This window comes from Neofelis nebulosa, chromosome 14 (assembly GCF_028018385.1).
Source record: "Neofelis nebulosa isolate mNeoNeb1 chromosome 14, mNeoNeb1.pri, whole genome shotgun sequence".
NCBI classification, from domain to species: Eukaryota; Metazoa; Chordata; class Mammalia; order Carnivora; family Felidae; genus Neofelis; species Neofelis nebulosa.
This window is the reverse complement of record NC_080795.1, coordinates 4,156,686-4,171,609: the sequence shown is the minus strand read 5'-3', so window position 1 is coordinate 4,171,609 and position 14,924 is coordinate 4,156,686. Positions and strand designations below refer to the sequence as shown.

Here is a 14,924-nt window from a genome sequence, read left to right as displayed (position 1 = left end):
AGAGCTGAGCTGCCTAGTTCTCTTCCCAGGCTGGACAGCTCCCCAGATGCCAGGGACCCCTTAGGAGGACATGGCCTTGCCCTTTCTCAGGGCCTCAGCGCGGCCCTCTGCGGGCCCTGGTGCATGCATTGGCCTGCAGGGTCCCAGGCAGCGCCTCGTGCCCGGGCGGGAATCCCTGCAGCTCCTAAGGCATCCTCCAGGGGGCAAGGTAGGCACGTTTCTTCTTGCCTTTTGTTGAGCAAGACCTTCTGATCAAGGTCTAAGCTCTTTGGGGGAGGCATGGGTTCATGAGCTGTCCTATGTGACAGCGTTAACCAGCAGATGTGGTTGCTGAAGGTCGTGGAGGTTCCTGTTTAATCATTTTACGCACACTTTTGTGTGGGCTAAAAACATACTGAAGCAAGCTGTGAGAAGGCTAGTTTTGATCTGAACCTAAGGTAGGACCTAAAACTCAGTTACAAAACCCTGGTGTCTTTGAAGATGAAAAGCCTTCTTATGTAGAAACTCAGGAGTTACCACAAGGAAAAAGCAAAACACATTTTAACTGTTTACTGTGTCCTTCGTGCTCTCTCCTGTCCCGTTGTCTGGGCAGATGTAAATCCCACTGTCTCTAAGCCTATTTTAAGAGACTGTTTCGTTTAAAGAGGACTTATTAGGATTTATTTTTAATATTGTAGTCAGATCAAACTTCTCACAGGTTTCTATTTGGTCATTTTGTTTCCTTGTGGAGAAACTTGGGATATGACATCTATCTGTTAAAGATGATTATTTTTTCTGCAGTACATCTATCTGTTCATTAAGTAGACATCCCTAAACTCCCCATTTTCTTCATGTTGCATGGTTTACAGTTGCTTCAATATTCTGATTTTGCAAGTTAGTTATTTTCTAAGAACCCTATTATAATGTATCAAATTCTTTATTTTTAATTTATTTTTGAATTTTTAATGTTTATTTACATTTGAGAGAGAGAGAGAGATACAGAGCATGAGAAAGGGAGGACAGAGAGAGAGGGAGACACAGAATCGGAAGCAGGCTCCAGGTTATGAGCTGTCCACACAGAGTCCGATGTGGGGCTCAAACTCACAAACCATGAGATCATGACCTGAGCCGAAGTAAGATGCTTAACTGACTGAGCCACCCAGGTACCCCTGATCTGATCCGTTTCCTTCCAGACCCAAAATAAATCCATACATCCCTCTGTTTAAAAACAAAAATCACACAGCTAAACTCCAAAAACTTAGGGACACCAGGAAAACTTGCCTAGACATCTTGTTAGTTCCATTTGGTCATTGCCTGCTTTCTGCCTTTTGCCTTGTGGGTTTCTTTCTCTGCCCAGCTTCTCTGCCTTATGGGTTTACTTCTCTGCCCAGTTTATTTGACACACAGGTTTAAACCATCCTCTCTGTTGACTCCGATTCTGTCAATATGAGCAAACTACAGCTAAATATGTGTGAACTGATTTATTTGAAAGTATCTAAAGACAACTGGATGCCGTCTACCAAGATGATATGCTTCAGGAACCAGTCACTCAAGGAACCCGTAATTTGAACAGCCGATGCTGTTAGTATCAGAGAATGTGGGAGAATGACGAAGACAACATGGGAGGCATAAGCTGGTTCTGATAACAAGATGCATGTGTTTGGTACAAGGGATACAGCGGAAAACTAGGATGCTTATGAGTTAGTCTTTAAATCTAGCACTCTGGAATGATTACTATTGGTATGGAGTAAAGAAATAATATTCTAATTCAAATCATGGAAGATTCTCGTAAAGATTATTGTACCTACTGTTCGTGAGATTTCTCTTTTTCTGAGTATGTGAGAAAAATGCTATTCAGACATGTCCTGTCTGTAGACATGTATGTCTGTATTATGTCAAAACAACTTAATAGGTTGATTCAGAGTGTATATAAACATCAGGGCAGTTTGTGGAGACAATTATCAGATGCATAAATTGCTTGATTTGGTGTTACTTTTACTTCAGCCAGCAGGAAAGTAGGAGTTCGATGCCATAGGTATGAGCTAGAAAACAGTAAGTTCTTACCAAAAATATAGAGAAAAACATGAGGAACAAAGAGAGGTCCAGAACAGAGCCTTAGCTGTGGAAGTTATCTTATAAGGAGCACATATTCAAAGTATTGATTTGATTTGATTTGATTTGATTTGATTTGAAGGACTGAGAATCACTGAAACCTTGCAAGGGAATTGCTAAACTTCTAATTATCAAAAGATCATAGCAATCAAGATTAGCCAACGACAGAATGAATAAATTTAATAAGAAAGTTACAAATCTTGGGATGCTTGGGTGGCTCCATCAGTTAAGTGTCTGATTCTTGTTTTCCCCTCAGGTCTTGATCTCACGGTTCATGGCTTCAAGCTCTGCACTGGGCTCTGTGCTGATAGCGTGGAGCCTGCTTGGGATTCTCTCTGTCTCCCTCTCTCTCTGCCCCTCCCCTACTTACTTTCTAGCTCTCTCTCTCTCTCAAAAATAAATAAAAAAATAAACATTAAAAAAAGAAAGTTGAGGGGCGCCTGGGTGGCTCAGTTGGTTAAGCGTCCGACTTCAGCTCAGGTCACGATGTCACAGTCCGTGAGTTCGAGCCCCGTGTCGGGCTATGTGCTGACAGCTCAGAGCCTGGAGCCTGTTTCAGATTCCATGTCTCCCTCTCTCTCTGACCCTCCCCCGTTCATGCTCTGTCTCTCTCTGTCTCAAAAATAAATAAACGTTAAAAAAAATTAAAAAAAAAAAAAGGTCACGGACTTATTTTACCAGCACGTAAGATAATGCAAGATTTCTTAGATTTTCATTGAAATTTAATATAACACTTAACATAATTTATAAAGCATAAAGCATTTCACATTATATTTCTACGTTCTTTTTATCCCTTAGTTATCTTAGTTATAGGTCTTCAGAGCTAGAGATAACCTGAGAGATCATCTGATTTGAAAAAACCAAGAGACATGGGACGCCTGGGTGGCTCAGTTGGTTAAGCATCCAACTTCAGCTCAGGTCGTGATCTCACAACTTATGAGTTCCGGCTCTGTGCTGACAGCTCGGAGCCTGGAGCCTGCTTCCAATTCTGTGTCTCCCTCTCTCTCTGCCCCTCCCCGCTCATGCTCTGTCTCTCTCTCTCTCTCAGAAATGAATAAACTTAAAAGTATATATATATATATATATATATATATATATATATATATACCACTTCATTTTGAGATGAGGAAGCAAACATTGCAAACATCCGAGGAACCTGCCCTTGTTATTTATTAGCACAGCTCGAGATAGAACACAGATCTCAGGTTCAAGTCCAGGTTTTGTTTTGGTTTCTCCTTTTCTTACCCTGTAGTGTCATAGCTCGTTTTGTTTTCTCTCTACTTTCTGTAAGTCCCTTTTACCCGTAGTAAATATAGGAACTTTTCTTTAGCTGGATGCCCTTCCTTTTTAGAATCCTGTACTAACATTGTAAATGCAACACTCTTGACATTTTACCATCAATTTAAACTAATTTTTAGTATCATTTAATCAATAGATCAAGAGTCTTTGCATAATATTATAGACCTCACAGATGCAAATAGCAATATTCACAAGTCCTTATTGCCAGCCTACGTATTTCAGCAGACTATATAATTGGCACATTTGTTTGTGCCATAAATCAAATAAATCTCACTGTACTGATAAAATGGATTTTACATAGAGCATAAAACATTTCCTTAAGTATCAAACAGAAAATGATTTATTCCCCACTCATTTTAGAAATTAAAAATAACATCTAATGCAGGTGATGTATTAAGACACCATGCCACTTGACTAAATAAAACTTCTTTAAAATAAAACAATTTCACAAAGAGCCAACAGATGTATATTTTCTCCTGGGATTTATGGAACCATCTGGTCTTGCAGTTTCCAGCTGCATCGTTTACGTTAAGTTCTGTCTTTAAAGCATCAAGTAATTTTAAATACAGTATATTTTACATACAAATGTAAATATATTTATGTTTACTCTTGACTTCAGTTCAAATAAATTGTGCTTATGTTTGTAAACTAATGAAAGTTTAATTTCTTCCATAAGAGACTGATTTTATTACCATAATATTTCATGACGTTATGGCTGTTTCATGCTTAACTTACAAAAAGCCTTCAAAGTGTTGCTAAAGAAGTAAGATTTCAGCAACTTCTATAAAGCTTTAATGAACTAATTAATTTGCAACAGCGTTCTCAGGATTGTCTTTGAAAGTTGTTGCTGTTTCTAATAGCGTGCCTTGGGACATCTCCCCCCTCTCCTTGGCTGTGCTGGTGTAGTCTTTTCTATGAAAAGCGTGTTGACCTTGAGGTGAGAACAAACCTCATGAGCGGGATTAAGTTGCTCTGAACAGCCCTGAAATGATACAAAATATGATGTGTTCCAGTGGGGATACAGTTAATGAATCCAATTCTGATACTATTGACTTTACATGCGGCGTGAGGTATTCACTGGAAAATGACATCTCGTAAGTTCTGAGGATATTGAGTTATCTTCCAAATACAGCCTTCTGCATTTATTTACAATCTGTGACATCCCAGTGGGGAAAAAAAGTCTTCTATCAGAAGTAGGTTGTTAAATAAGCATGGTTCCATTAAGTTGTTTAAGTTAGGGAAAGGCCTCTTAACCCCCAAAATTTGTTTTTCTGGTAACCAAGTCCCGTTTAGTGTTACTGTAAAATTAAAAAAAAATCCTCATTATATTTAGAATTATTAGTGATGTTTAAGTATTGACACTGATAGTGAAGTGTGGTCCCATGAAGTATTAAGTTACTTACCAGTAACAAAGGATGTAACCTTGGCAGATCACTAGGGGAATAAAATCAACTATGTAGAAACTAAAGGAAACACTGATGAACCATAAGCAAAAATTAAAGGAAGCTAGTAAGAATCACATGTAGCTGAAGTTTCAGTGTACTAAGAGAATTATTAAAAGTAGAAAAGTCTTAGCTGTATCCAAAAGCAATTTTAACTCTACATCATTACAAGACACATACATAAGCCAAATATTTAGCATGTATAAATATAAAAGCATAGGTAAAGTAAGTCAGGCACATGAAAAGATAGAAACATGAGTGGCAATAACAATATTTTAAAAAGTTGAATTTAAGGAAGAAAGCATTAGTGGAAACAAGGTCTACTTTTATTTAACAATCTTTAAGTGTCACAGTTAGAAATGCTAATGTGTGAAATATCTTAGCATCTATTTAGCACACTTTAAAGGAATTGTATTTGAATATTATTGATGAGATCAATTTATAAGAGGTAATATCTGGGGCACCTGGGTGGCTCAGTCGGTTGGGCGGCCGACTTCGGCTCAGGTCATGATCTCGCGGTCCGTGAGTTCGAGCCCCGCGCCGGGCTCTGTGCTGACAGCTTGGAGCCTGGAGCCTGCTTCTGTTTCTGTGTCTCCCTCTCTCTTCCCTTCCCCAGTTCACTTTCTGTCTCTCAAGAATAAATAAACACTAAAAAAAAATTAAATACAATTGTTACTTAGGCATTTTTAAATCATTTGAACAGATAGTTTGTCAAGAAGGTAATGAAAATTAGGTGGAATATTTAATGCTTCAATAATAAATTAATATTTTAAATAAGGAACACTTTAGTTTTCTAAGGCTGCCATAATGAGATACCCCCGGCTGGGTGGCTTGAAGAGCAGACATTTCTTGTGTTACCATTTTGGAGGTCAGAAGAATTGTAGGTACTGATTACAGGACGCGAAGGAGACTCTGTTCTCTGCCTGTCCCCCGGCTTCCCGTGGTTGCTGGCATTGACATTACTTGGCGTCTCCTGATTCACCCCAGATTCTACATTCATCTTCACATGGGTTTCCACTTGTGTATCTGTGTCCAAGCTTCCCCTTTGTATAAGGACACCAGGCACACGGGATTAGGACCCACCCTCCGTCAGTGTGAGTTCTTCTTAACTAATTACATCTGCAGTGGCCCTTTGGCCAAATAGGGTTACAGTCGGAGGTACGGGGGATTATGGGTTAGGACTTCAACATATGAATTCAGGGGGAGCATCGTTCAATCCAGAAAAAATGCCTTTCTGTTGTTTGAAGCCAATGTGTGGTAACTTGTTACACTGCAGTAGACAATTGATACAGTTGTAAGGTGAAAAGAAAATGGAATGCTGATAAGCGTATGAAGAAATATCCATGGTTTTCTGCTGTGACCCCTCCCTTCAAAACAACTGGGAAAGTTCAGTATTGCTCACTAATTCAGATGAAACACCATCTAAAGATAGGAAATGTTCATATACTTGGTTCCTTCATAGGAACCAGGAGCTAGGAATTAAAGTTGGCTGTTGTATTATATAAATACAGTATAAAACCACAGCATTGAGTAGAGTTGTTCTCAAACTCCCCCCAAAATTGATTGTCATTTTTATTATGTTTCTTTAAGTTTTTGTCTGTACCTTTTTTTTCCTTTTTCTCTTCTCGCCAGCAAATGAGAAGCACTAAAATGTTAAGAAACAAATGCCGAAGATAACTTAAAACAGTGTTACATATTTTTGCCAGTTTTTAAGGCTGTCATCATTGATATATTTTTAATATGTGTAATGCAGCATTAGGACACCGATATTCCAGAGTTGCAGGGTTTTGATCAATTCACGGAAATGTGCGACTGCCTGAATCACGGTGGCTTCACTTCCCCTACTTGAATTTTATTTGTTCACCCATCAAGGAATGTCCGTCCACTCCAATGAGTGAGAATATCCAGGCCTGTTCCTAAGGCATCATGCTGAATCCTCTGACTTCATTAAATCAATCATCAGTGTCTATACCCCTTGTCCTGACATGTCTCCTTACCATGTGTCCACCTCTGGGCCAGACTAGATGGGGTCTAAGTTCGGATATGACTCTTAGGGACATTATTAGATTCTACATGCCTATTTAAATAAACTTTCCTTTTTTCAGTACTCACTGCCAAGCAGACTAACACCATGTTTCTACTCGTTTAATTTGATGGTGCATTTAAATAGCAAATTGTTGCTTTTGTACAAATTCAGCAAATTGTTCTGTGCTGTTTTTCACTACAAAGAAAAAAAATCCTGAAGTGTTAACAATGATTCGGGGAGCGGGGGGGATTGTTTTTTAAACTCACTTGGAATTGCCTTGAAAAAAAAAATCTGCCTACAAACACATTAAGTTTTAATTCATTCAAGGACATTTTTTGAATGCCAGTTGTATGCTTATGAACAAAAACATTTATAACTGACATTATGCAAAAGTTGTTTATGAACTAAATAACTCACTTATCTTATTCTCTAAAATTTATTCCAGAAATAAGGGCCATGTTTGAGCTTCCTCTGTGCCTGGCATTCTTGCCGAGTGCTTTGCTCCTCTTAGCTCATTTAATCCTCTCACCAAGTCCATGGGACAAATTGTGTTACCGAGCTCTGTACTGATGAGAGCGGAGTCAGCAAGTTCAAATTGCTTATCCAAACTAATATGATTGAAATGTGGAAGACGTGGTACAAAGCCAGACAGTTTGATTCTTGCAATCAAACTCTTAAACACAGAAAATGACAAGAAACTGGATATTTAAAAATAATGGTTCGTCCTCTTCGATTTCATTCATTCATTCATTCATTCATTCATTCATTCAAATATTTATTGAGTATGTATCATGTGCAGGTACTGTACTACTTGGTGAGGATAAACTGGCCCTCCTCTCTGATATCTTCTGAGCCAACGGCGAGTGGTAGATAGGTGTGCGCAGAGCGTTAAGAGAAGGTGATGAATTTCCATCTCACCTGGTCTTAGCAGTTCAAGAAAGGCTTCTTAGAGATGGTGACACGATACCTGTGGTGTTTGTTACTCGGGTGAGATCAAATAAAGTTGGCGCTGGGTGGTGAGCCACCAATGGCGCCGTTGAGAGAAATGAAGAGAGAGGAGATGTGCACACAGGGAGGGATTTCTTTTGGTTCAGTAAAGATCTAGGCCTTGATTCATGGGACACAGGCTAAGGGATGGGTTGGGGAGGACAGCGAAGGCTGTGGCGGATGGGAAGTTCCACATACTGGCGCACACACACATTGCCTGAGGTTTCTTGGAAACGAGCCATGTTGCTTTGTCTTCATCCACACTTCCTGATGCTATTCCTGAAGCAGGAGCTGCTGTGTTTATTTGTGCCCCACCCCCAAGTCATATGTAGACCAGAAATTTGACAATACTTTTGAGCCGATTTGAATTCAAGTCATTAACTAGCCCTATTCATTCATTCATTCATTCATTCATTCACTCATCTATCCGTTCATTTCGTTAACAAAGAATGGTACCATTATTTTGAAGTTCACAAACATATCTAAGAGTTTTAATCTTGTTATTTGTATATTTCTCATTCTTTGGTATAGTGTAGCAGTTAAGACTTTGGACTTTTGAGGGGCGCCTGGGAGGCGCAGTTGGTTAAGCTTCTGACTTGGGCTCAGGTCGTGATCTCGCGGTTCATGGGGTTGAGCTCTGCATCGGGCTCTGTACTGATAGCTCAGAGCCTCCTTCAGATTCTGTGTCTCCCTCTCTCCCTGCCCTTTCGCCGCTCAAACTCTCTCTCTCTCTCAAAAATAAACATTAAAACAATTTTTTTTTTTTTTAAAAAACGTTGGACCTTTGAGTCCAAATGTCTGGATTCAACTCCTGCCCCTTCTATAAAAGCTGGAGTACCTCAGAGAAGGCAGTGTAACTTCTCTGTGCCTTAGGTTCCTCAAGTTCACAATAGGGATAAAAATATCCACCACACGTTATGACAAAGTTTCAAATAAATAATTGACGTCAAGCCTAAGAACAGAGTTCGAACAAGTATATATACATATTTATATCAGATATATAAGCAGAGGTGTAAAACCAAAGCATCTACCAAATTAACATACTGTTTAAATTCAGATGTTGTTTGCACAAGAGCCAAATATTCAGCAATCAAGGATGCTTTGCTTCTTCAGCTATATATAACTAGGGATAATGCCAAAGTGAATTTTTTAAAAAAAGATGTCAGGACTCAAACAGCTGCCACATTAAAAGACCTGCATGGTCACTGCAGCCCTAGTGGGTTGCCCACCCAATCCTCCACTGATAGAAACTCTCAGTGCTCCTTCTCTGGTGAAACACGGGTGGGGGGAGTGCTTGTCTGTGTTTCTGTCCACATAATGTGCAACGCTGTATGCCTGACATTACAAAGACCACTCTTTGCCTTTGGGTTTTATGTATATGACCTTGCATAATCTGTTGGTGCTTTAAAATACATTCTGAAGTTCTGTCTCCCAAAAAACAAAAATGAAAGACAACAGATAATGTGAGTTGACCTGCAGTCCCTTTTCTTTACAGTTTTTCCTTTTTAATGAGAATTAGAAGGGGAGATACTTGCTTGACTGGAAATGCCATGTTTTTCCACTTGCAAACTCTTCAACACGGAGAACCACACCTTATTCCTTTCGATTTTCCCTGCATTGCTTAGTGTAATACCTTCGTTTAGGAAGTTCCACCTAAATATTCATTGCCAACAATGATCTATTGTTCTGAAAGAGAAAAACTATGTTTTATTACATGAGTTAAACCTAATGTTTTTAGCTGGGTTCTTTTTGTTCTCATTCCTACTTCTTTGTTTCTCACCTAGATCTGCAGATATTTGTGGACTGCTGATTATTGATGAGGTGCTAGGTTGAGGCAGTGGTGTAAAAATAAGCCTGTATAGATCTGTTAGTGTAATGCATAGCTTTATCTATAATGTCTGCAAACTCTAGTTTCAAAAGTAACATAAGAAATGGTTTCAGCAACATGCATTTCCCACCAGTTGATCAGCAGAGCTGCCCAGTTGAGGTAGTTTGTCATTGCCACAGTGACACCTCCCTTCTTGACTACTTCTGTGTCCCCAGGAATTCTGTAGTTTCATGTTCCCCCTTGATTGTCTGAAGTCTCCCACCTGTCCCGGGGCTCACCCCCTTTGAAGTGACTCAGACTTTGGGATAACCCATTTCTCTCCGCTTACTTACATTTACTGGTTTTTGAAAAAAAAGTTTTTAAACATTTGTGTGTTTTTTGAGAGACAGAGCATGGGTGGGGGAGGGGCAGAGACAGAGACTCTGAAGCCGGCTCCAGGCTTCGAGCTGTCAACACAGAGCCCGACGTGGGGCTAGAACCCATGAACTGAAGTCGGACACCCAACTGACTGAGCCACCAGGTGCCCCCACATTTACTGTTATTAAGTTGTATAAATAATGACTTTCTCATGGAAAACTGGGAAAAAACAAAGGAGGTAGAATAAGAAAAAAGAAATAACAAATGTAACCAGTGTTCTAGACACATCAGTGTTACCATTTTGACATGTTTTCATTTCAGTTTATTTTCTATATGTTTTAATATTGGTGAGTTCATACTGTATAATGAAGCCTTTTTTTTTTCATTTTGTGTCAAATTTTACAGAATTTGCAGTTCATTATGTTGTTTGAAAAACTCAGTCTTCAGCTTTGCTCAGCAATTTATCATGGGCCACGTTCCTCTTGATTTTAATTTTCATATACTTAAGGTGAAGTTGTAAGTTGTCTTTACTCCCCCTTCCCTTAGAAATAACTGGATAACTGCCCAACACAAAAAGCTATAGGGTAAGTCCTTGTTCCCCTCCAATGTATGCTGCCCAGTGTAATCTTTTAGTTTCAACTGCATGGTGAAATGCTCTGGGATAGTTATCATGTTCCTCTTCCATCTAGTTTTTCCACGAGTATTAAAAATTCCTTTATTTATTTGTTTGTTTATTTTATTTTATTTATTTAATTTTTTTTTTTTTTTTTTTTTTTTTTGAGGTTTAGTAGTTTTGCTCTCTGGAAAAGTAGGTTCTTCTATCATTGTTTTTTCTTCTTCTCAATATACCTTGTTTCCAGTCCAGCTATTTTCAGATGAAATTTAAAGGGCATTTTTTGTTGTCGTTTCATATTTACATAACAATTTTCATACCGTTCTCCTATATTTTTTTAATTGTGGCGAAAAACACCATTACTTCTACACAGAACGTGAAATCTCCCGTGCTCACTAACCATTTTATGCGCACAGCCCAGTCGTGTTAACTCAGTGCACATTGTTGTGCAGTCAAGATCATTTAAAAAAAACTCATCTTGGGGCACCTGGGTGGCTCGGTCGGTTAAGCGTCCAACTTCGCCTCAGGTCATGATCTCCCAGTCCGTGAGTTCGAGCCCCGCATCGGGCTCTGTGCTGACGGCTCAGAGCCTGGAGCCTGTTTTTTCGGATTCTGTGTCTCCCTCTCTCTCTGACCCTCCCCCGTTCATGCTCTGTCTCTCTTTGTCTCAAAAATAAATAAATGTTAAAAAAAACTCATCTTGAGTTGGTAGGCAGGGTAGGTAAAGTAACTTGAAGGGCTCGGAATTTCAAGCATTCTGTCTACTGCAGTTTTGTTCCTTTCCTCATTGTCAAGTCCTCCGGTGAGCCGTGTCCTCGGCCACACTGCGCTGACTGAAGGGCCTTGCACCCCCCTCCTCAGCTCAAGTGCTAATCAGGACGGTAATGCCAATGTCACACGACGCTCATGTGGATGCTTTTCCCCCACAGGCTGTAGGAGCAGAGGACAGTTGAGAGCATTCACACAAGAGTCTCAAAAGAAACGCTCTGCTCAATACAGCTATCCTGACGAGCAAGATAAGGACTTACGTGGGTATGTACAGAAGTATTTAATTTCTTTAGGCTGTTTACTAGAGATTTGCTTCAAATGTACAGTTTGAGGGGTTTTATAGGAACCACAGTCGACTCATTTACATGCAGGATAACTTACACGAAGATGGACAAATAAATAAATTTTGTGATAAATACGGGTCCCTTTTCACTGTGAACATCATATCCAGGGCAGGCTTGGCAGTAAGTGCTTCTCAACAAAGTACAGAACATTGCACATCGTGAGTGTTATTTTCGATTCCTTAAATCGCATTATGGATATTGCTGTGTTTTAAATTCTTTTTGAAAATAGGAAACTCAGCATATTGTTTGTAAGAAAAGCAATAATGTTTATCAAGTTAAGTTGAGTTTAGTTCATGTACAGTCGGTTGCAAGGAAGGTTTAATTTGTGACCAAGATGGGATATTTTTGAACTCTTGGGAAATCGGGAAATGTCTATCTTGTTACTTTGAAATTTGTTAGGACTTGTCTTTTGACACTTATATACGAGCTTCATCTATGGTTACTTCTTTGCAACGTTTCTCCTCACATTGTCTCAGAAGCTTCTGAACACGGAAACAGGATATATTCAAGTAGCTCCTTTTCACTGAGTAAATATCAGTAGATGCTTGTGTAATTAAATTACCCAAAACAACAAACAAACAGAACCTTTGTAATTCACAGCCCCCTAGGAGGGGTACGTTGTGACCACACACTAATAACTTTGTCCTTCATAGCAGCCTCCTAAGTATTCTTTTTATTTTTATTTTTATTTTATTTTTATTTTTTTTATTTATTTATTTTTGGGACAGAGAGAGACAGAGCATGAACGGGGGAGGGGCAGAGAGAGAGGGAGACACAGAATCGGAAACAGGCTCCAGGCTCCGAGCCATCAGCCCAGAGCCTGACGCGGGGCTCGAACTCACGGACCGCGAGATCGTGACCTGGCTGAAGTCGGATGCTTAACCGACTGCGCCACCCAGGCGCCCCAGCCTCCTAAGTATTCTAATTCAGCCAAATTCAAAGTACATCATTGAAGTTCCTGTCTTCAATTAAAGTGGGAATTTGTGAAGTAAGATTTACTTACTGTCTTGTAAGATTTGCCGTCTAGGAGGGGAGGCAGGGTCATCTGATGAGAGAGACGGGTAAAGGCTTCAGATTCTGGCACAGGTTCATGGCGTTTCCACTACATAATTCCAAGTCATGTAAAATTTCAGAATCTCCGCTTCCTCGACTGTAAAATGGGCGGTACTTTCTGGGATTGTTATGTTGGGAATACGTCTATGTGAAGCACCTAATGGTAATGTGGGATGTGGCGTTTTATAGGCATTCCATAAAAGCCAGGATAGCAAATGCTGTTCCCGTGCTCACTATATGCCGAACATTCTTTTAAATACTACGCAAATAGTAACTCATTGAACAAAAGCGCTCGTGCAGGTACTGATACAAAATCGAATTCGGATGCCGTGTGGTTCAGAACAAGGTGTAGTTAGTTCTTCTGGGCCTTTAGCCTAGGCAGAGGCAGTATCTTGCGAAAGCGACTAAGGTTTTGATGAAGGTTTAGGGCTTACCAGTGTGGAAGAACAGTGAGCGTAGTCATGAGAGCAAAGAAAAGTGAGGTGTGTGTTTGGAGAGTGGTAAGGCTGGAGTGTCTGAACAAGCAGGTGTGTTCAGTGCTTAGGGATGAAGAGCATTCCGGAAGAATGTTCTATAAAAGGAGATGGAGGCAGGGAAAGAAAGGGCTTTAATTCCACGCTAAGGAAGGAAACCTATTCCATATGTTCCTGGGGCCCCTTCTTGCAAGATAATTGGACCACTGACCAGGAGCTGGAGCCCCAGTGAGAACCATCTGTAAATAATCTAAGTGGCAGGAAACAGTCACTGGGCCCTTACGTAACTTAGCATTTCATTTGCTTTGTAATTCACTCTCCTCCATGACATGCTTCACCAGAGAAAACTTGGAAATAGATGTTGGCCCACATATTTGCAGGCGGGTTTTCTTTTCTTACAAGATGTCAATGGGGATGTGGCTCTGACAGTCACGTCCACACCTATGTGGCAAGGACAGCACAGCCAGTACCTGCCTTCTGCCCCCTCCTCTCCCCACGGCCACATCCAGGTCCTTCGAAAAGATTCATTTCACTTGTTTGGAGGTGATAACTGAATGTATGATATTATCCACACTCTTAAGATGATGGTGACCTTGTCGAAGTTGCGCTCACATGCGGCCTTTTGTCACTCGGCTACAGGTTGGACGATTTCAATTTCAGCCTCCTGCCAGTCTTCCCGTATTTTACGCTCACACACTTTGCAATTGGGAGTTATCGTTGACGTGACAATAAAAAGATAATAGCAGCTTTGTTTTGTCCTGTAGCGACGTACTTCAGTGACCCATTGTAGGTGGTTCTGTGCTGCTCGGGCACAAGACATTCGTATGACGGAAGGTGGGGGGGGGGGGGGCGTTCCAGGGGAAACCGGGCCGAGTTTGCTGACCGGCTCCTACAGGGCCAGATCCCCTCGATCGCCGTGCACAGAGCAGGCAGGCTATGACTCGTGCTTTTCTCGTGCTTTTCTCGTGCTTTTCTCGTGCTTTTCACTCGTGCTTTTCTCCACACATTTGTCTTTCTTGCGTTTACCCTCCCTCACTTCAACACACTGTTCATGAGTTTGCATCACTTTAACTTGACAAATATTACTATTCTTTCATCACAAACTCCATGCTGAATTTCATGCTTCTAATAAGAATTGAAAATGTAGTGGGGCACTTGGGTGACTTAGTCGTGAAGCATCTGGCTCATGATTTCGGCTCAGGTCATGAGATCCAGCCCTGTGTCTGGCTCCAGGCTCAGACTCCCTCTCTCTCTGCCCCTCCCCCACTTGCTAGCTCTCTCTCTCTCTCTCTCTCTCTCATAAAATATTTAAAAACGGGAATTTAAAATACAACAACATCCATACTGTCCATGTTTTCTTTCATCCACCACCACCCACCAATAATCTCCCCAGCTAGTATCTTTGTTTGTTTTCTCTCCTTCCACATTGCCTGAAACAAATCTAATCAGGCCCCAAATGTGTGGTTAAGAAAGGACTTTTAAATTTTGTTTCTAAAAATCCTGATTTGCATCTAGCTGTGCAATTTAATAGCTGTAGAATATGGACATGTTAACAACCTTCTAAGCTACAGTATTCTCATCTGAAAAACAAGGCTGTTTCAAGTATCTCTTAGCACCGCTGGGTGCCTTGATTGAGGTGATGA

General features: G+C 40.4%; 1 protein-coding gene across 3 annotated transcripts in view; it reads left to right on the top strand.

Annotated features, from left to right (window-relative positions):
- PXDNL (peroxidasin like) overlaps positions 1-14,924 on the top strand; it is a 424,019-nt gene that overhangs the window by 389,601 nt on the left and 19,494 nt on the right. For all 3 annotated transcript variants that reach the window (XM_058699364.1, XM_058699365.1, XM_058699366.1), the window contains exon 20: positions 11,573-11,675. In XM_058699364.1, the coding sequence (XP_058555347.1) occupies positions 11,573-11,675 (103 nt within the window). The remainder of the gene's footprint in view (positions 1-11,572; positions 11,676-14,924) is intronic.